This window comes from Dendrobates tinctorius, unplaced genomic scaffold (assembly GCF_039654945.1).
Source record: "Dendrobates tinctorius isolate UK_male_01 unplaced genomic scaffold, ASM3965494v1 ptg000035l, whole genome shotgun sequence".
Lineage (NCBI taxonomy): Eukaryota > Metazoa > Chordata > Amphibia > Anura > Dendrobatidae > Dendrobates > Dendrobates tinctorius.
Genome location: NW_027361703.1, coordinates 63,284,486 through 63,307,942, shown reverse-complemented (window position 1 = coordinate 63,307,942; position 23,457 = coordinate 63,284,486). Strand labels below are relative to the sequence as shown.

Here is a 23,457-nt window from a genome sequence, read left to right as displayed (position 1 = left end):
GGGGCCGCAGCTGGCTCCGGAAGTGAAGCAGATGCATCCGCGGGGCAGGCCGCAACCGGAGTCGCAGATGAGGCTGAGGCGACTGCCGTCACTGGTAAGGAGGCCGCAAAGCCCTCCACAGCCAGGTCCATTGGAAAGCAGGATGCCGCGCGGGAAGGTCGCGTGGCGGGGGCCAGTTGCGGAGCCGCCGGCTGGGCCGGGGGACCTCTCACCTTCCCCGGCACCGCGGCCTCCAGCAGGCCACCTCCCAGCTCCTCCCGCAGCCTCCGATCTTCACCCCACCATCCGGCAGGGCTAGCCTCCAGGCTCGTCGGTCCCGCGGAGATGCTCCCAGAAGATTCCTTCAGCGGCTGCTCCAGCAGGGCCCGCAGTCGCTCCTCTTCTCCGACCGATGTCCGGGGTGCTGTCAGTGGCTCCCAGGGGCAGGTCTCCCGACGAGATTTGACCTCCAGACGCCACCGCCATTCCAAGTGTCCAAGACCGCGGCAGCTGCAACGTCGCATCCCGTCCGGTGTACAGCAGTCGATTGGCGCCAAACAGCCGCAGCTGGTCATCCCACCTAGGCCACTCCCGTTCTTGGGTGGGGTGGTGGTCAGCTTCTCCACCCATCTTCCAGGGTCCAGCATGAGGGGGCGGCAGTCTCCAGATGTACTCCGCTCCCCCGGGGGCAGATTTGAGACGGCCCCAGATTGTCCAGTACAGCTGCAAACGCCTGGGCCTCTTCCTGATGCTGGAATATCACAGCCATTTTGTCCGATTTTTGTACCGCCCCGGATCCTCTGATGACAGCCAATGATCCGGAACAAAGTCTCAAATTTGTAATCCACAGGTAAAGCAATCCAAGTCCTTTTGATCTCTCCTGTTGCAGGCTTGCCGCTGAAGGTAGAGTATTGGTGACGGCGATCCTGCCGACTACGCCAAATGTAGTAAGGGCCCAGATTGGGGGGTGGTCCACTGCTTACAGAGACCAGATGACACAGACACCAGATGGAGGCAGATTTTAGTTGCAACAGGTCCGAGTTTATTGGCCGTCCTCCTGACGACCGTAACCATACACCTCAGCTCCTTTTTCAGCTCTCCGTATTCAGGCTCGGGTACCCTCACCTTCCTTCAATCGTAGTGACGTTCCTCGCGGATCTTGGAAATGAATGAAATGAAATTACAAAGCTTCTCATATACTTTCCATGTTAAACACGGATGACACACGTAAAGCACATGTACGGCACACGGATGGCATGTTTACATGGACTCATAGACTTGTATTGGCCCTTGTCTTCTGTGCTGCTGGGAAAACATGGACATAGTGCAGCACCGTAGGTCAAATAGGGGACACGTGGCATCTATGAAAAACATGACACCCGGTTGTGTGAAGGAAGCTGTACAGTCACATAATAGAAAACATTAGCAGAACTGCTGTCTTTTTCTACATCCTACCTCACAAACATCAGAATAAAAAGCAATTAAAAAAAGTCCTACATGTCACCCAAACTACTCTGCTAAATCCCCTCTGGCTCCGTGGCCGATGGTTCGGGGTCCCTGATGGTTATTATTCACTTTGCAGCTATAATATAAGGTGAAGCAACAAGACCCTGCAGCCTAGTGCTAAGACTGACGGATACCCCCGGAGCCACAAGACCACTGCAGCCCAGTGCTAAGACTGGCAGAAACCTCGGAGCCACAAGACCATTGCAGACCAGTGCTAAGACTGGCAGAGACCCCCAGTGCCACAAGCCCCCTGCAGCCCAGTGCTGAGACTGGCGGAGAACCCCGGAGCATCAGTGATGGACCCACAGGGATTTATCATTTCATGCTAATTATTTTTAAATTATCAGAAAACCCTTGTAGTGTCTGTTCATACGCACCATTTTTGCTACGGATTGATCTACAGTTCAGGAAATATTCAGCCTTTTCACTTGCATTTTTGTGTCCTATTCATTTGAATAGGGAAAAAAATGCTGCAGAAACACTGAAAGACGACAGCAACAGATTCATAAAAGAAAAAAAATGTCTTCTGGCCGGTGTCCGTGTCTGGCTGCTGCACTGGGACAGCACAGAATAGTACAGTATAGTAGACTGCACTATTCCACACAATAGTATATTGAGCCCTGCACACACTGCGCTTCTGCAATGCGTCCGGGGTCTCTGCCTAAATCCCCCTGAAATAGGATTCACGACGGGGCCACAGACGGCACTGACACAAGCAGAGGTCAAATTAATTTGTTTTTTTTCTGAAACTGACTGATTTATTTTCTTAGGCCGGGTGCACAGGATCAGGAATTGGCAGCACTTTGGACGCAGCACATGTTCGCTGCCTGCTATTGAACTCAGATGACTCCTCTGTGATCACTGAACAATGCGGATATACTGCGTCCAATACATTGCACGGGTGAGATTTATCGCGTCTCCGCAAGATAAATAGACATGTTGCGATCAGGAAAGACCCGCTGCATGTCCATCTCTGCGGGTGAGCCGTGGGCGTCTGTGGACACATAGTGGGCATGAGATTTCTTGAGATCACATCCACTATGCTGTAACATCTAGACGCTGCACAAGTACGCAGCATCCAACCCGCAGCAATTACTGACCCTGTGCACCTACCCTCAAGAGCAGGGGTCCTCAAACTTTTTAAACAGGGGGCCAGTTCACGGTCCCTCAAACCATTGGAGGGCAGTAATATAGTTTTTAAAAAAAACTATGAACAAATTCCAATGGCTTGCCCTATGCACACTGCACATATCTTATTCAGAAGAAAAAAGAAACAAAACCGGAACAAATACAATTTTTAAAATGAAGAACAAGTGTTAAATCAACAAACTTACCAATATTTCAATGGGAACTGTGGGCCTGCTTCTGGCTAATGAGATGGTCAATGTCCGGTTCCATATTTGTCACTGCTAGTCGTAACAAGTGATGCAAGTGTTCATCAGTTAGTCTAGATCTGGTAGGAGATTTCAGGTGTTTCATTCTGGAAAAAGTCTGTTCACAGACATAAGTGCTGCCAAAGATGGTTGCCATTTTGAGTGCATGCTTCCTGAGATTAGGATATGTCTCAGAGGGGAGAGATGCATAGAAATTAGGAAGGCTGCTTGACTTGAATGCGTCTTTCAGAGAGTCACAATTCTGTAGTTCAGCCAGTTCCATTTGGTAAACTGTATCAACATTTTCAATGTCAATAGAAAATGGGTTACAGAAAAGCTGTATGTCCTGTCCATGGAGATGAAGCTCTTTAAATCTAAATTGGAACCGCTTTAGTAAGATTTCCAGTGAATCCACACATGTTTTGTTTGGGAATGCAACCAGTGGTTTTTGCGCTAACAGATTTTGAGTTGTGGGGAGATGGCAGAAATTTTCCTCCTTCACTTGTTTGATGAGGAGGCCTAATTTTACTTCAAATGCTTTCACATATGATTGCATATCACAGATGAGCTTCCCCTTTCCTTGAAGTTGCACATTTAAACTGTTAAGTAACTCTGTTACATCTGTCAGAAAGGCAAGGTGCCATTTCCATTCTGCATCATTGAGCTCTGGTATTTCTTTGTTTTTTGAAAGCAGAAATTCTGTAATCTGTGGAAGCAAGTCATAGAAACGTTTCAAAACTCTCCCTCGACTCAGCCAACGGACTTCTGTGTGGTACAGAACATCTTCATAGCCAACATTTAGCTCAGACAGAAATTCCTGAAATTGTCTGTGGTTTAATGCATTAGCTCTAATGAAGTTAACACAAGATACCACAATTTTCATAACAGAGTCCCACTTCAGTGATTTACTACACAGCGCCTGTTGGTGGATTAAGCAGTGTATGGCTATTGGATGAGAATGGTTATGCTTGTCCATCTCTTGGTTAATGCGAGCAATTACTTCTTTCTTAGACCCCACCATGCTAGGAGCACCATCAGTTGTCACACTGGCTAGTTTAGCCCAGTCCAGCTCCAAACCATTCACAGTTTGGCAAACCTTTTCATAGATATCCTCTCCTGTAGTTGTTCCTTTGATGCTTTGCAGTGTAGCAAGCTCTTCTGTGACTTCAAAATAATCATTCGTCCCACGAATAAAAATTAGAAGTTGTGCAGAATCACGAATATCATTACTTTCGTCGAGTGCCAAGGAAAAATAGGAAAGTTTTTTTGCGGAGTTTTGCAAATGCTGATGCAAATTGTCTCCCATTTCTTCAATCCTTCGTGTAATTGTAGGTCCTGAAAGGCTCACTGTACTAAATAAATCGACCTTCTCTGGACACATCTCTTTGGCTACAGAAAGAAGGCATTCTTTAACAAATTCTCCCTCCACGAATGGTCTGCCAGTGCACGCTATTAGCTTGGCAACTTGAAAACTTGCTCGCAGTGATGAAATATTTAGCTGCTTCTGCTTCACAAACGTATTTTGCTGAGTTGTCAATGTATTTTTTAGTTTTAATATTTTATCTTTTCTCACTTCTCCGACCAAACAATCATATTTATCTTTATGTTGAGTTTGATAGTGTCGACGCAAATTGTATTCTTTGAACACAGACACTATATTCTGGCATATCAAACAGACAGCTCTTTCCTTGTACTGCATGAAAAAGTAATCATAAGTCCACTGTTCCTTGAATATCCTACACTCCGAGTCAATTTTTCTCTTTCTCGATGTCATTGTTTCCTAGAGATTCAAAATCGCTATTAGTAAAATACCAATATATATACAGCTCTACAAAAACTACACCAGAAATAAAATTGCTCACACAGAGACATACAGACTGCACTGCCCATCATTGCAATGTCATCAGTGCCTATCAATGCAGCCTTGCCAGTCCCCAATAGACAGGTAAATGTCCCCAATAGGCAGCATAATCCCCCATAGGCAGCATAGTAGTCCCTAATAGGCAGCATAGTAGTCCCCCATAGGCAGCATAGTAGTCCCCCATAGGCAGCATAATCCCCCATAAGCAGCATAGTAGTCCCCCATAGGCAGCATAGTAGTCCCCCATAGGCAGCATAATCCCCCATAAGCAGCATAGTAGTCCCCCATAGGCAGCATAATCCCCCATAGGCAGCATAGTAGTCCCCCATTGGCAGCATAGTAGTCCCCCATAGGCAGCATAGTAGTCCCCAATAGGCAGCACAGGTCCCCAATAGGCAGGTAAATGTCCCCAATAGGTAGCACAGGTCCCCACTAGGCAGAACAATGTCCCCACTAGGCAGAAAAATGTCCCCAATAGGTAGCACAGGTCCCCATTAGGCAGGAAAATGTCCCCATTAGGCAGGAAAATGTCCCCAATAGGTAGCACAGGTCCCCATTAGGCAGAACAATGTCCCCACTAGGCAGGAAAATATCCCCAATAGGTAGCACAGGTCCCCATTAGGCAGAACATTGTCCCCACTAGGCAGAAAAATGTCCCCAATAGGTAGCACAGGTCCCCATTAGGCAGAACAATGTCCCCACTAGGCAGAAAAATGTCCCCAATAGGCAGGAAAATGTCCCCAATAGGTAGCACAGGTCCCCATTAGGCAGAACAATGTCCCCACTAGGCAGGAAAATATCCCCAATAGGTAGCACAGGTCCCCATTAGGCAGAACATAGTCCCCACTAGGCAGAAAAATGTCCCCAATAGGTAGCACAGGTCCCCATTAGGCAGAACAATGTCCCCACTAGGCAGAAAAATGTCCCCATTAGGCAGAAAAATGTCCCCAATAGGTAGCACAGGTCCCCATTAGGCAGAACAATGTCCCCACTAGGCAGGAAAATATCCCCAATAGGTAGCACAGGTCCCCATTAGGCAGAACAATGTCCCCACTAGGCAGAAAAATGTCCCCAATAGGCAGGAAAATGTCCCCAATAGGTAGCACAGGTCCCCATTAGGCAGAACAATGTCCCCACTAGGCAGGAAAATATCCCCAATAGGTAGCACAGGTCCCCATTAGGCAGAAAATAGTCCGCACTAGGCAGAAAAATGTCCCCAATAGGTAGCACAGGTCCCCATTAGGCAGAACAATGTCCCCACTAGGCAGAAAAATGTCCCCATTAGGCAGAAAAATGTCCCCAATAGGTAGCACAGGTCCCCATTAGGCAGAACAATGTCCCCACTAGGCAGAAAAATATCCCCAATAGGTAGCACAGGTCCCCATTAGGCAGAACAATGTCCCCACTAGGCAGGAAAATGTCCCCATTAGGCAGGAAAATGTCCCCAATAGGTAGCACAGGTCCCCATTAGGCAGAACAATGTCCCCACTAGGCAGGAAAATATCCCCAATAGGTAGCACAGGTCCCCATTAGGCAGAACAATGTCCCCATTAGGCAGGAAAATGTCCCCACTAGGCAGGAAAATATCCCCACTAGGTAGCACAGGTCCCCACTAGGCAGAACAATGTCCCCAATAGGACCCGGCATTAAAAAAAAAAAAAAAGTACTCGCCTATGTCCCCGCGCTGCTCTGAAGAGGCGCCCGCTCGTCTCCGTCTTCTTCCGGCACAGGCCCAGGCGGCGTGACATCATCAGACCGCGCAGGCGGCGTGATGACAATCACGTCGTCTCTGTGCACTGTGCTGCGGGAGGGCTGCGCAACGCCTTTCCTCGGCGCCTCGTCCCGCCTGCAATTACACAGCCTGCCGGCACTGAACTGCAGTGCAGTTCATGAGCTCAAAGTCGGCCTGGCGGGGGGCCGGAAAAAAGTCTTTGGAGGGCCGCATGCGGCCCGCGGGCCGTAGTTTGAGGACCCCTGCTCAAGAGTCTGTTTCTGTTTTTTCGTCTAAAAGTGTCCACTTTTCTGTGGCTGTTGGAACAGTCGGACACGGTCAGAAAAAAAAACATCACATGTGTGACTCATGTGAACTCCATTCCTGTCATTGCAATCTATGGTTCTATAGGAGTTTTAGGCAGAACGCATCGGGAGCAGTAAAGAAAGACAGCGTTAACAGGCCCTAATGTAAGACACAGGCATTACACATAAGCTGCTGATCACTATTATGGTGACACTAGAGTTACAGAATTGTATATGCAGCACATGTACACAGATATACACTATACATGTACAATCATTATATATATTTTATAAATATAGAAATACACACTACATATTGTATATACAGTATGCAGAAACATACAGTGTGTACAAGGACAAATATAAGGTACAGTATATATACACAGAGACATTCAGTTTATATACAGTATGCTCACATACATATACACTTTATACATATATTTCACAATATACTGTACACATGCAGTATACATATATAATACACACAGACACACATACTATATACTGTATGTACATGCAAATTTATATATATACACATAAATGCACCACAGATATACACAATCATACTATATACTGTATATATGCACACACACACACTATATACACATATACAGACACACACACACTGTATACTACCCATGTACACACAGACATACATACTGTATATATGTATACTTACCAGGCCCTGACATCACTTGTGCAGATCTCAGGACAGTGATGCAGGAGCAGCCATGATGTGGAGGAGGACAAACACACAGGGCTGCAGACATTGTGTCCTGCCCCAGGTCTGACCTATGCTTTGCTGTGCCCCCCCCCTCACTCTCATCTTCTAACCTGACACTGCAGGAGAGAGAGAGGAGGAATTGGAGGGGGTTTGGGAGAGATGATTAAGGACCACAGAGGATGCACAGCATTATTCACTGTAAGTAATGCTGTTCACCCTCTGGGCACTTCATAAAGGGGCTGCAGAAACAGGGGGCCCCCTTTGTGGGTGGGAGCCACTGGCAGCTGCCTTTTTTGCCTACCCCAAACGCCGGCCCTGCTTAGAGGTGTACTCACTTTTGTTGCCAGTGGATTAGACATTAAAGCAAACCTGTCATCAGGATTTTACCAAACTTCAGGCATTGTCAATTAAGCACCATTTATACTGATTACAATGGTACCTAGGCTGAAGAAATCCATCTTGTGGTTGTTGTTTAATCTGTGTTTGCAATTTTGAGTTAATGAGATGCTCATGCTTTGGGGTGGGCCTGAGAGCGGGTTTTTTTTTCTGCACTGGCTTCATCATCATCATTCTGGGCGTAAATGACATGTCACCGAACCTTCACCTTCAGTGACATGCTTCCTAGTTTAAATACTGCACCCTTGCTTTTAATATTCTTGTCCTACCAGCACAAGAAAAGAAATTGTAGCCTCTGAGCATAGCAACGCTCCTGCACTGGTCCTTGGAACACAGTGGGAGGTGCATGTGCAGATTGAGAGCATCGTTTGCCAATAGCCATTTTCATAGAATCATAGAATCGTAGAGTTGGAAGGGACCTCCTGGGCCATCTAGTCCAACCCCCTGCTCAAAGTAGGATTCGCTAAATCTTCATAGACAGATGTCTGTCCAGCCTCTGTTTGAAGACTTCTATTGAAGGAGAACACACCACCTCTCGTGGCAGCCTGTTCCACTCATTGATCGCTATGTCAAAAAGTTTTTTCTAATATCTAATCTGTGTCTCCTCCCATTCAGTTTCATGTCATTGCTTCTAGTCTTTCCTGTGCAAATGAGAATAAAGATGATCCTTCTACAATGTGACAGCCCTTGAGATATTTGTAGACAGCTATTAAGTCTCCTTTCAGACTTCTCTTCTGCAAGCTAAATATTCCAAAATCTTGCAACCTTTCCTCATAAGACAGGGTTTGCAGACCGGTCACTATTCTGGTCGCTCTTTTCTGAACTTGATCCAGTTTGTTGATGTCTTTTTTAAAATGTGGCGCCCAAAACTGGACACAGTATTCCAGATGAGGTCTGACCAAAGAGGAATAGAGGGCAATAATGACTTCATGTGATCTAGACTGTATGCTTCTGTTAATACATCCTAGAATTGCATTTGCCTTTTTTGCTACTGCAACACACTGTTGACTCATATTCAGTCTGTGATCTATTAGTATACCCAAGTCTTTTTCACATGAGCTGTTGCTTAGCCCTATTCCTCCCATTCTGTATATGCATTTTTCATTTTTATTGCCCAGATGTATTACTTTGCATTTTTCCCTGTTAAAAACCATTCTGTTAGTTGCTGCCACTGCTCCAATTTATTTATATCTTTTTGAATCATCTCTCTTCTCTAGTATTAGCTATCCCTCCTTGCTTTGTGTCATCAGCAAATTTAATCAGTTTACCCTCAATTCCTTCATGTAAATCGTTGATAAAGATGTTGAACAATACAGGGTCCAGGACAGAGCCCTGTGGTACCCCACTTGAGACATTCTTCCAACTGGATGTGCAGCCATTTACGACCTCTCTTTGGGTCCGATCACTTAACCAGAAATGAATCCACCTAACAGTTGCTTTGTCCATTCCATACTTAGTCATTTTTTCAATAAGGATGGTGTGAGATACTTTGCCAAATGCTTTGCTGAAGTCAAGATATACTATATCTACAGCATTTCCCTGATCCACACAATCAGTGATTCTGTCATAGAAGGAAATTAAGTTAGTCTGACATGACTTATTAGTTACAAACCCATGCTGACTCTGTTTAATCACTTCATTCTTTTCCAGGTACTGACAAACATGTTGTTTAATAATTTGTTCAAAGATCTTTCCTGGTATAGAAGTCAGACTCACCGGCCTATAGTTGCCTGGGTCCACCTTCTTCCCCTTTTTGAAGATAGGAACAACATTTGCTCTTCTTCAGTCTTCTGGGACTTCTTCTGTTCTCCAAGAATTTTCAAAGATTATGGAGAGGGGTTCAAACATTTCTTCTGCTATCTCCTTCAGTACTCTGGGGTGTAATTCATCTGGACCTGGAGACTTGAATTCATTTAGCTAAGTGTTTCCTCACTATCTTTCTGTCTATAGATATCCTGGATTCTTCTATTCCCTTAACAGGACAGTAAAGGACAGTTGATGTTACATTTCCTTTCTGAGAGAAAACAGATGCAAAATAGGAATTTAAAAGTTCAGTCTTCTCAACATCCCGTCTTACCATTTCATCATTTTCATCCTGTAAAAATTCTATAGCATCTTTGACTTTTCTTTTACTTTTGACATATCCTCAAAATCCTTTATTATTGCTTTTGATGTCTCTTGCAAGCCTCAATTAATTGTTGGCTTTAATAATCTGATTTGTGCCCTGCGGGTTCTGCAGACAGCATTATATTCTTCTTTAGATATGCCTCCCTCTTTCCATTTTATAAACATTTCTTTCTTCCTTTTTAGCATGTGCTTAAGTTTTGTGTTCATCCATCCTGGTTTCCTTAAATGCTTCCTATTCTTCCCTCTTTTCAGAATTGTTAACAATTGTGCTTTGAGAATTTCATTTTTAAAGATTTCCCATCCTTCCTGGACATTTTTGTCCTTAAGGATATCCAGCCATTGGATCCCTCCAATTATCTTTCTGAGTCCCTTAAAATCTGCCTTTCTGAAATCTAACCTTGACGTCTGAGTCTTCACAGGTCTTCCTCCTCTAGTTATCCAAAATTCTAAAATAGCATGGTCGCTACCTCCTAGGATCCCAGCCACTTTTACCTCCTCAACCATTTCCTCCCTGTTTATGAGGATTAGATCCAAGGTAGCAAATCCCCTTGTTTTCTCCCCTACCTTTTGGAAGATAAAGTTGTCAGCAAGAGAGGATAAGAATTTCCTGGACCTGATAGTTTTGCCTGAGAGAGATTCCCAACAAATGTCTGGATAGTTGAAATCTCCCATGACAACTATGTCATATTTTTTGGAGAACTTGGCCATTTGATGCATAAAGAGTTCATCGATATCTTCAGCTTGCACAGGCGGTCTGTAGTAAATGCCTACAATGGTGTCCTTTCCATTGTTCTGTCCTTGTATTCTTACCTAAACAGTTTCCACAGAACTCCCGGTCTCTGAAGCTTCAATCTCTGTGCAGATATATGCGTTTCTAACATACAATGCGACACCCCCTCCTCGTTTATCAAGTCTGTTTCTTGCAAATAAATTGTATCCTTCTAGTCTTGTATTCCAATCATGTGTATTGTCCCACCAAGTTTCAGTGATTCCAATGACATCATATTTCTTTTCCTGCGTTAGTAGTTCCAATTCTCCTTGTTTGCTGCCCATGCTTTGTGCATTAGTATAGAAACATTTTAGTTTGTGATTGGTTTCCCTTTCTCCAATATTTTTATTATTTAGAATTTTTTGTCTTTTTTCTTCCTTTCCACTTCTAATAGCAGAGTTCTCAATAGCATTTGTCAGGTGTATGGCTTTTTCAGGTCTTTTGCTTCCCTTACCACATTGTTCTAGTTTAAAGCTCTCCTGATGAGTGTAGCAAGGCGACTTCCAAATACATGTTTTCCAGTCTTTGTAAGGTGCACCCCATCTCTAGCAATTAGTCCATCGTATAGGTAATTCACTTCGTGATCCAGAAATCCAAAACCTTTCTGACGGCACCATCGACATAGCCAGTTGTTCACCTGCAGAATCTTATTCCACCTCCTTGTTACATGGCCATCCACTGGGAGGATGAAAGAGAAGACCACCTGCGCTCCCAGATTTTGTTGAATCAAAATTTTTTTTTTTAAGACCAGAATATTAAATGCGCAAGCGCAGTATTTAAAATAGAAGGCAGGTCAGTGAATGTTCAATGACCTGTCATTTAAACCCAGAATGATGACAATGAGGCCAGTGCACCAAAACAATGCCTGCCCACAGGCCACCTCGAAGCACGAGAATCTCATTAAGTCAAAACTGCAAACACAGATTAAGAAACAACCACAAAATGGATTTCTTCAACCCAGGTATCATTTTAATCAGTGTAACAGCACCAACCTGATATTGTCTGTAGTTTACTGAGAAAAGTCTTGATGACAGGTTCGCTTTAATGACTGTGTTTGAGTTGCATAGAGGGCACCCAAAATTTACACTGTTATACAAGCTGTACACTGACTACTTTACATTGTGTCAAAGTGTCATATCTTCAGTGGTGTTCCATGAAAAGATATAAAAAATATTTATAAAAATGTGAGGGGTGTACTCACTTTTGTAATATACTGTATATGTAGTATCATAGTTATGAATTCTACTACATATGCTATATATGTATATTGCTATGAGCAATCACCCTGTTTCATGTAGCAAGAAAAAACAAAAAAAAATGCTGTGAAAGCTGTAACTTTACTTACACACTCTTCCGCGCACCTCCAATATCACAGTTGCATGCCGAACAAGGGTACAGACTGTTTCCAAGTCCCCAATAGCCAGGCTGAATTATAAAAAATAATGATAATAGTCACATGTAAAAAATAGACGGACCACATATATTGCTTAATATATTTTATAGTCAATAAGAAGCTAAATTGGAGTGCCCAGTGTCAGGCAGCTGCCACCAAAGTAAATAGGGTCATGGGATGCATTAGAAGAGGTCTGGGGACACGAGATGAAAACATAATTCTCCCTCTGTACAAATCACTCGTCAGACCACACTTGGAGTATTGTGTGCAATTTTGGACGCCGGTGCTCAAGACAGACATTACTGAACTTGAAAGGGTTCAAAGGCGGGCTACTAAAATGATAAATGGAGTTGGTTCACTACAATACCCAGAAAGGTTATCAAAATTAGGTCTATTTACTCTAGAAAAGAGAAGACTTAGGGAAGACCTAATATATATGTACAAGTATATCAGAGGGCAATACAGAGATCTCTCCAATGAACTGTTTGTACCAAGGACTGTGACAAGAACAAGGGGGCATTCTCTTCGTTTGGAGGAAAGACAATTTCTGCACCAGCATAGAAGAGGGTTCTTCACGGTAAGAGCAGTGAGGCTCTGGAATTCTCTTCCTGAGGAAGTGGTGATGGCCAACTCACTGAATGAATTTAAGAAAGGAATGGATGCTTTTCTTGTGAGTAACAGTATAGAAGGTTATGAATAACAGAATATTATAGGTAGATGGTTGACCCAGCTTAGGGGAAGAAATTTTTTTCCCTATGGAGAATATTGGCTTCTACTCTGTGGGTTTTTTGCCTTCCCCAGGATCAACAATGCAGAACAGCTGCACTAAAAGCAGGCTGAACTAGATGGACATAAGGTCTTCCTTCAGCCTTCAAAACTATGTTACTATGTAAGCAATTTATCTTATTTTGTTAACTAAATTAATTGTTTACATTAATTGTTTACATTAAATATATGCTTTTCTATAATTAGCAGGAGGTTATTTTTTTCAATACTTTGCCCATTGTTGTAGTGGATATGTTTTATAATATATTATACAGATATATTGCACAGTATCTTAAAATGTTTAGGAATATATACTAAACTAAAATGGGGTAAGATGTTTTTCTACTTCATTTCTTTTACAAATCTTTGCTTTTCTTGGACTTCCATTTCCAAATTGTTTGCAACTACACTGACACCTGGAGGCGAAAAGAGTTTGTAACAAGACTCATATGCCTCTTTTACAAGCTTTTCTTTCATTTTTAAATAATCGAAAGATTTTATTTTACTCATGGCTTCTATTCTAATCAAATATCAACAGAAATACTAAGTGGCGAATTTATCAAGACTGATGTACCACATTCTTACCCAAGTCTTGCTGGAGTAGAAGACACTGATTTCATTAAGAAGCCTCCGTCGGAGACTAGAGTAGAGTATCATTACTGGCGTACAAAACAATTCTGGTGTAAAAGCTTTGCTGAATTTGCCCCTTAGAAACCCGCTGTTTACCTTAGTTACCAGCGGCAGCTCGCTGATTGCTGGTCTCCCGCCTGCCACACGCAGCGATGAGTGCTGGCCAGCGGGAGACCAGCGATCAAAAAAAAGTCCTGGCCTTTCCAGGACGATCAGAGATACCCGGCAGGGGGGCCGGTCGCTGATAAGTGTCACACACAGCGATCTCACTGGTGAGATCGCTGTTGCGTCACAAAACTTGTGACTTAGTAGCGATCTCGCTAGAGAGATCGCTATGTGTGACGGGGGCTTAAAGATAAATGAATGAACACAAATCTCAATGAACTTAAAGGGGTTGTCTGGTCTTCTGATAAAGTCTGCAGTGACTATGCAGTGGGCATGCTGTAAGGATTCACTGGTATTGCGGATAAGAATGGGCGGTCTTAAATATGACAGTATAATTGTCTCTTGTTGCTCATATGAGGTTAGATTTACTTCATATTAATAATTTCAAGGACGACATATATATATTTCTTTTATGTCCTGATTCGCAAAATCATAGGATTCAAAGAGGGTGTACTTTATTTTTCACCTTCAGAGGTATACGTAATCAGGAGGAAGTCAGAGCTGTGGCTGCTCGCTCACTTCCTCTTGATTGCTTATAGGTCCGAAGGGGGGGGACAGTGATGCAAGTGCTGATTGGGGGCAGGGCTTGCGTGTCATAACAACCGCACATGAGCCCAATGTAGAATTTTTAAATATCAATTTATTGCTTGTACACTGGTAACATTTGTAAAGTCTTGTACTGTACATGCTCAGTAAAAAAAATATTAGGAATATGGGCAATGGCTTAGGGGAAGGAAATGAATCAAATAAAAAAAGGCTAAAAGTTGACGTGTACTGTGTAATACCCAAACTTACTATACATTCATCACAGTGCTGGCCTATTACAAGGCTCTGACATTGACATTGCCCAGTAATAACATCACAGAATGAGAAGGGCAAGGTTCCAAAATGGTTGCAACCACAGTCTGAAACAGAAAAATACTAACATTGGTATTTTATAGTGTTAAGCATTTATTTATTTCCATATTTTTTAAATTATATAGTGTTTTATATTTTCAGCCACGTACATTGACATCCTTCGGGATTATTGCCATCCAAATCAAAGTAGCCAGGTTTACACTGATCACAGCGGATTCCTTCTACATGTTCTTTGCATAAGCATGTCCCAGCAATGATTCCTAGTCTGTGGTTTGTTTTAGCTTCACATATTCCATTATCCTTTGAACCATTTGGGTCACAATCACAAGCTGGAAGAAAAGGACAAAACTATTCTAAAATATTTTAATTTATATACACCTTTTATAAACCCCCCACCCTCAAAAGTAAGGTTGGCGGGCAACGAAAATAGAAGCATAGACTAAGACTAAGGTCCCAAAATAAGTATTTGGTACATTTTTTCCACTGTGTGTTTTCAGAAAAAAACACAGAATCCAACAGGTCCAGAAAAGTGAATTGGATTTAGATAATCCTCATGCTGACTGTTTTTTTTATCAAGCAGAAACTGAAGTGTGGTGAGATTTTGAAATCTGCAACATGTCAATTTCTCTTATGGTAAATATGCGTTTTATTTGGGAATTTCCCCATAGTCCTAAATGAGATGAGAAAAATCTATGAATATAACATATTTGCTTTTATTGCATTTCTGTATGTTAAAAAGCACAATGAAAATGATGTTTAATAGCAATTTGGTGCAGAATCAAACTGCATCAAATGCTCATCATGCGAACTTAGCTTAACAGTAAGTCCCACTATCTTCACATGTTCCAGTTTTACAATTCATGTACAGAACATAATTTCCATATCAGCTGCCGATCTCCTCACCCAAACTCAACAGCCTCATATTTGCCTATGATACTGTTGAGTTCAGGTCAGGAGACCTGGGGGCGGTCAAGAGATTATGGTCTATTATGCAAATTGTGAATGTGTGAAGCCAGCCTAAAGCTTGCCATAGACATTAGTTGGCTGTAGGCTGATTCCTTGACTGACAGCCATATCATCTGACACTAAAAGACAGGAGCGCTTGTTCTACTGACCGATTCTGTGTTCTCTATGAAAAAGATGCCGAAAGGCATCTCTATCAGTGCCTTATCTCTGGGAGAACGAAAATATTGGTAGTCCGAAATTGGATATGCCCAATTTACGTCTCGCCCAACGATTATTTGACTGGTGCCCCTGTTAGACTAATGTGTATGAGGGGGTTTAATTCATGCTAACTATTCTTTTTACTTTGTTTATTCCTATCTTTTTTCTGAACACCAAAAGAAGCGAAACTTTCAGTTCTTCTCATTCTTCTCTTTGGCATGCAGTGTAATGAAAAATCCAATAGTTTCGTTTGATTGCTATCACAGCATCCACACTAACAAACTGACTACAGATTAGTCTTCTGGGAAGTAGCAAACAATAGAAATACCGTGGCAGGAACCTGTCCTACTATCACACAATGACCTGTTTTCCTACACATGGTTCCATCAACTGTATAGAAAAATGAATTTGAACTTACGAATACAAGTGTCCGGATCAGTGATATCTTTGAGAGGGTCATGGTAGAAATATTGTTTGCACAGTTCACACTGATTTCCTTCGGTATTGTGCTGGCAGTCGTCACATACACCACCGCTTGCACCATTATTTGCCTGGTATACCAGCATGTCATAGTGACATTTATCTGAGTGATCATTACAATTGCACTCTAAAAATAAAATAAAAGACTTTTAATGAGCAATATACATTGCAACAGACAAAGAAAGTTTCAGTATTTACTACATTTTTCTGCTTATCACATTCACATACAAATGTGACAGATTTGAAATGTAGCAAGTCCCATAATAATGCTAATCAAAGACATATTCAAATCCGCATCATGCCCTTTATGTCTTGGATTTGTTTGGAAATTTAAAGCAAATAAACAGTAAGATCTGAATAATATAATTATTATGATTGATTGTGATTTAGTCAGATTATATGGGAATCGATGGCCTCATAGAACTCAGGGCCCATTGCAGATAAGGCTAGTTATATGAGTGGGTGGCATGTAGCTATCAATTACCATTGCTGAAGGGGGGTGTCACAGATGACCAAAGGGCCCGTTACACTAAGCAATATCGCTAGCAATATCGTTATAACGTCACTAGTTTTGTGACGCTGCAGCGATATTACTAGCGATATCGCTACATGTGATACCTCCGACCGGCTTCCCCGCTGATTATCGCTGATCGCGCCAGAATGTCCTGGGCCGTTTCTCGTCGGCCACTTCCTGCTGGGCTTCCTGCTGTGGCGACGAGCCGTTATCAAGCAGTGCTTGATTATGTAATTTTTGGAGTGCTATTTCCCATTTTTTGTCTTTAGATAGATAGATATCTTGCAGATATACAATTACAAAAGCCCCTACTTATAATTCACTTGCGCCCTTTAGTGCCTTTTAGGTCGCACTAAAGGGTGTTTAGCCTTGTTTAACTTAATAAATAAATAATTTAAAGAAACAACATGGTCTGGGAAGGTCCATGGTTATTGGACCCTTCCCAACCTAAAAATATCAGCACTCAGCTGCCCCAGAAGGAGCGCATGACATTAAATTCGCCAATTCTAGCGCTTCACCTTGGCCGCAGACACCCCAGAAGTGACACATCACATTAGACACCCCCAGGCTTTTCCCAACTGCACTGGTCTGTTGGCAACCGGGATAATGATAATTGGGGTAGAGGTCAACTGTGAATTGTCCCAAAACACAGCTGGTATCGATCACTGGTGTTAGTAATGTAGAGGTGTCTATCAGACACCATCGTTACTAACCCAGTAAATAAAAAGAAAAAAAATACTCACACTAAAAATGTTTTGTTTTAAAAAACGCTCCCCAACTTTTTCCCTGGTTCTCCAATTTAATTTTTTTTAAAAAGCTATGCAGGTCCGGCGTAGTCCAGTGAATCTGACGTAGTCCACAAATGAAATCCTTAAAGATGTAAAACAAGATGTAAAACAAGAGAAAGGAAAACAAGATACTCTCCCTCGTTTATCAATTTATTAGAAAGCAAAGTTCCCATGCAGGTCCAACATAGTCCAGCAGTTCCCATGACGTTCCTTGATTCCGACAATCAAAGATTATAGATCCTCATTCTGAGGTTTCATAAGCTTAGATGCAGCAGCCACTCCTGATTCCCTCTGCTTTCCGCGAGACCCGGCAATTATGATGAACAGTGAGTGACATCAATAATGTTACTGACATCACCGCTCATCACAGTTGCTGGGAGTAACAAAGTGCAGCGGGAGTGAGTGCTGCTCAAAGCCTGTGGAGTCTCAGAACAAGGATCCATAATCTTTGATCGTCCGAATCAAGGAACGTTGTGTGAAGTGCTGGACTATGTTGGACCTGTGAACCTGTGAACTTTGCTTTCTAATGAATTGATAAACGAGGCACAGTCTCTTGTTTTTGTTTTTCTCTTTTATAGCTTTCAAATTTCCATTTCTGAACAATGGTATGTCAGATTCCCTGGACTGTGTCAGATCTGCTTAGCTTTTTTTTGTTAAATAATTTGGTAAAGTAGGGAAAAAGTTGGGGAGTGTTTTTGTTTTTTAAAATGAAATATTTGTGTGTGTTTTTTTTATTTTTACTTACTGAGTTATTAATGGAGGTGTCTGATAGACACCTCTCCAATACTGACATCAGAGCTTGATGTCAGCTGAGTTTTTGGACAATTCACAGCTGACATCAACCCTAATTATCATTATCCAGATTGCCAATGGACCAGGGCAATTGAGAAGAGCCGGGGTGGCATCTAATGTGATGTGCCACTTCTATAGTCTGCGGCCTGGTATTTTTAGACTGGAAAGGAAGAGACCAAATAACCATGGACCCTCCCAGCCTCATAATATCAGCCTGCAGCTACCTGTTTTACCTTTGCTGGTTATCTGAAATAGAGGGAACCCCACATCGTTTTTTTAAATCATTTATTAAGTTAAACCAGGCTAAACACTCTGTTGTAGCAGCTTTTTATTATTATTTTTTTCTTTGAGATTTGTGCATAAAAATCGGATGGCATAGGGATGGTCTGTGTGCCATCTGATTTATTTCAAGCACGAATTGACTTGCATTGGCAAGTCTCGGACGTTTTACGTGGCCATAAACAGCATGCAGCATGCTGCAAACTTTTTCTCAGACCAATTCCAGTTAAGGAAAAACTTACAGAACACTGCCTCATTGAATAACATTTGTTGCGAGTGCAATGCGAATTTTGATCACATTTCACACGCTGTATTTATATGCAGATGAGAGCAAACCCTCAGGCTTGAAACCACCACTAACCTGTTATTTGTTATTTACACAACTTGTATGGAGCTGATATTGGACCAGTGTACGCCATATTGTGCACTATATTGTATTAAGTTTTAGTAAGCACTGTATGCTATCATTACTAATTTAGCGTCTTACAATACACCATATGGATGAAATATACCATATAGGAAATCTAAGCTACATGCAAATGAAGGGAGTTGGGGGAAGAACTTGACCATGTAGCAGCACAATGTAAAGCGATAAATAGGTAATGAGGTCATAAAAGTATGAAAAACATTTAGCCTGAGCTTACTTTTACAGGCATTATCCTCAAAGCCAACTGCAGGGCTCCATGGTGCATCATTATAAAATTCTTTACATTTTTCACAGTTTAAGCCATCTGTATTATGTTGACAGACACATTTGCCATGGACCTAAAATCAATGAAAGCTGAATAAGACACAAATCTGTAAAGATATAATGTAAGTCACGCCCCCGGAAGAAGCAACCTTACCAAACGGCGCTTGTCGGGAGAGAGGATCGTCAGCAGCAGCTGCCTTTACTACAGTCTCACTGTACCAGCTCATCAGCAGGTATTTAACCACATGAGTCTTTATAACCTTTTTTGACACTTAATATACCCGCCCTTTTATTGAGACCTTCGGGTACAAGTGTCTTAAAAGAAGCTAATTCTAATAACATATGACATATAAATCTCAAGCACCCTTCTCCCTCCATTTTTCATTTATGGGCTTTGTCTCTCTTTTTCTCTTTTCCTTTCATAGCTATCAATACTGCCTTGCAAAACTTAGCATACATAAAGTATCAGCCGGACAGGAAACAGCGTGATAAGGGGAGGCTGACATGACGATGGGAGGGAGTGACGAAATGGCTGAATGGGAAGGGGGGAGGGGAGAATGATGAGCCGACAGGTAGTAGTATAGGGCTACAGGGGAACTGACATAGGGGAGGATGGGTTAAGGACACAGAAGGAGAGGACGGGGGCGAGTGGCCCTCTTTGTTTCCAGACCTGACGGAGGGGCAGCAAGTAATGACCTGGGAGTCCGCCCTGGGAAGCAACTGGTTTGCGACATCAAGAGAGACTTGGGACAGCTGTGGGTGCGGTTCCTGTGTTTGAAATAGTGTGGTCGGACATAGTACTCAGAAAAATTTTGGTGGGGGACTCGGTTGGTACAAAAGATTAATAAAGCATGCATTAAGGTCAATAAAGAAGTGTCTAAATTTGTGAATCTGCACGGTGGAAATGGCAGTATGCCATGCAGATTCGGATCGTATGGAGGAAGGGTTTTAGCTGGTAGATGGAATACACCTAAATGCGGTGGGGATGGATTTATGGACATTGGGGCTACAGGATGGGTTACAAGGGGCCACAGCATTGCCATACGGTGGGGTCTCGTGCACTTGAGGGGGTCAAGGTGCACTTGGTGTGGCGCTGGTGGGTCCTCGAAGTTGGCTAAATATCGGTTTGGGAGATTCCTGAAATACCTGGATCCCCTTCATTGGATGGTGTTGTGGTGGTGGTCTGGTGAGATTGGGTGATACCTGGCGATGGAATGTCGGAATCACATTAATTGGAGAGTTGGCTGACACTCGGCGAGGGAATGTCGGGGTCACATTTGGAGTTTGGGTGATACCCGGTGATGTATCATCGGGTTCACATGGATACAAGAGTTGGGTGATACCCAGCGATGGAATGTTGGGATCACATTGTCAGGAGTGCAACCTCTTCTCTCGGTTTAATGGTGCTTCTGGGTCTCGCGGCTAGAAGTAAGGCTGGGAGGGAAGGGGCAATGCCATGGAATGAAAAGTCATCAGACATTTTTAGCTTCGAGGACCTCACCAAGGGTCTTTAGTTATCAAAATATCAATAAATTGGCTGCTGTGGCCGTTTTATACTCAAGAAATGGTTGTTGCTTGTCCTTGTTTGGCGGGGGGGACAGGGAATTATTCACGAGGAATCAACCTTACCAAAGTCAAGCAACTGTCTCATTCTTGCTAAGTCTTCTCCTTGTCTGCCTTTTCTAGGAATTTAGGAGTTATATTATTGCCTGGTCCTTTTACTTGTGGTGCTTGCATTATATTCTACTGTGCACTTTACCATTGTTTGCTGTTTATTTTTCCCACAGTTTGGAGGCCCCTTCCTGCCATGTCTTTTTAAATCAGCTTTTTTAATATTCTTATTTAATAAAGATATTCTTTTACTTGTACTTTTGTCTCCTATCACTTCTCATCTATATGGCACCTTATCATAATAGATCATGTTAATCTTAGGTAGAAAGCTGCCAGTTGGTGGTGGGGGCGGGGTTACACAGAGCTCAAGAACATAGAGGTCTATATGGCAGCTGGTTTACTAGTCCTGTAGTGACAACCTCATTTTGATAAAACAGTGATTTTATTAAAATTACAACAAGCAGTATTGTAAGTGATGCACCACTGGAATCAGAGTCTCTGTCACTATATCATGCTGTTCTCAGATTAAGTGGCACAAATCTGGTGACAGATTCTCTTTAGGAATCTTTTTGTATGTCTTACATGTATTGTTTGCTATGTGACCAGGATTGGACTCGGGTGCCTAGGGCCCACCAATTAAATTTACCCTAGGGGTCCACACTATAGCTACCATAAATGATTTTATTACTTGTTCATTTTTCAGCCTCTCTTACTAAAATGTGTGTCTTTGTGGTGGTGTAAAACATAATCACTATAAAACACTTTTCCATTTGGAGACCTTGGTGAATATTTGCTCCACTTTAATTTGACATTTATCTGTTTTTTTCTGTCTTTGTTATCATAATAGTTGTGAAATCTGGCAGGCTCTTCTGTCTGGGAAGAGTCAGAGGGATTTCAGAGGATCTGCCTGATCAGCTAGATGCTCCCATTTTCTATAATGCGAGGCCACCTAGATCTGGCTGCAAAAACGACCGGACATCAAATCTCAACATCGTGTGATTTCCGGCCAACTGTTTTGCTGGTTCACGACTGGTCTCCTATTATAGTCAATGGGAGCATCTGTCTGTACCTAGAAAGTGCGGGACCCTGTAAAATCCATCCGGCTCTTCCCAGACAGAAGAGCCTGCTGTATTTCACAACACAACTGTGAAAGTAGCCTTAAAGTGTGAATGACTTTTGAGACTGCATGTTCAGATGCAACACCTGTCCCGCATCATCACTGCAGTAACAAAATTACAACTCTCACCAGGCCCTGATGGTTTGAATCTGATAGGGCATGCTCGGAGTTGTAATTTTCTGAGGGGAGAGTGTGGCGCCCTGCGTCTTTATCGCCACAAAAGAGTTAAATATGTACTGTTTAGTATGTGTTTTGTGAGCAATGGGAGTTATGCTTTCTCTGCTAGATACCTCCACACACACACAATTCACCTCACTCCCTTACTTGTGTTAAGCATAGAGCTTTGCAGACACACCCTAACTGGGAGGAGGAGAAGCAGAGTTGTTGTTTTCAGTGTGAAGAAGAAGGAAGAGATGAAGAATGCTCTTGGGAGCCATGATGACATGTGGTCCCTCCAGGAGTAAAGCTAATAAGAAGCATCAGGGAATCAGCCCCTAGGCCATCCATGCTTTCAGAGCATGGGGGTAAGCTGAGAGACTATGTGGGATTATACAACCAACAGCATCGTGTTTACCCTGGGAAAACTGCAGCGAATTAGGGTCAGTGAAGGATTGTGCAAGAGGGAACTTGATCTGCCTCACACAGGACCCAAGCTGCAAGTTGCCAAAGGGGAAATGCACAGTGAGTAGAAGCTATATTGGAAGTTTCTAAACTCCGGGAAGCCTTGGTCCCTGAAGGGATTAGAATAGCAGGAAGCATACACTGAGTCACAAGCAGAGTGAAGGATAGCTCCCATTCTGCAGAACAGACTGTAGCCTGATGAGAGTTGTAATATCTCCTCTGAACTGCACCTGAACTACAGTAAATGATAAAGTGACTTTCCTTGTCTCCTGCCTGATTACTCCGTACCTTCTACTTCCATCAAAATCTCTGGGGGTTAGCCCTGGTTGGAGAGGGTTAAACATCTCCACTGCCATCACCATCTACTCCCCCAAGGATCATCTGCAGTGCCGGCTATACTACAGTCGAACACTCCAACTGGCGTCACGAATCACTACATAAACTTTATCCCTAATCAATTTTACATGACCGCCTGAGGCCACAGACCGGGCCACTGTGACATTTCTCATTGACGTTAACGGGCCCGGTGCCGAGTATCCCACGGCCTCTGGGGCGCGTCAAGAGCAGTCAAATTTGAGGGGAGAGGAAAAAGTAGACATCAGGAGGTAGGGCCCAGAGGCGCAGGATGCCCAGCCCCACAGGTCTATGTACAGGCACTGGGACAAAAAAATCAGCACTGCCACCAGTCTGTGCATCGCGATCAGTACACGGACTGTGTTTCATGGACGTTTGAATTTGCCCTTAGGCTGAGACTACACAAGACTTTGCCCACAACTCGCATTGTTTTTTTCTACTTGTGTGTCGTGGTTCAGAACACTTGTCAGATACAATGCAACCA

General features: G+C 42.9%; 1 protein-coding gene across 1 annotated transcript in view; it reads right to left on the bottom strand.

Annotated features, from left to right (window-relative positions):
- The window catches only part of LAMB4 (laminin subunit beta 4), a 339,109-nt gene that overhangs the window by 280,181 nt on the left and 35,471 nt on the right, over positions 1-23,457 (bottom strand). Inside the window, exons 8-12 of the mRNA XM_073573188.1 lie at positions 19,224-19,344; positions 16,145-16,333; positions 14,712-14,891; positions 14,500-14,609; positions 12,097-12,176 (exon numbers count right to left, since the gene is read on the bottom strand). Of these exons, the coding sequence (XP_073429289.1) occupies positions 12,097-12,176; positions 14,500-14,609; positions 14,712-14,891; positions 16,145-16,333; positions 19,224-19,344 (680 nt within the window). The remainder of the gene's footprint in view (positions 1-12,096; positions 12,177-14,499; positions 14,610-14,711; positions 14,892-16,144; positions 16,334-19,223; positions 19,345-23,457) is intronic.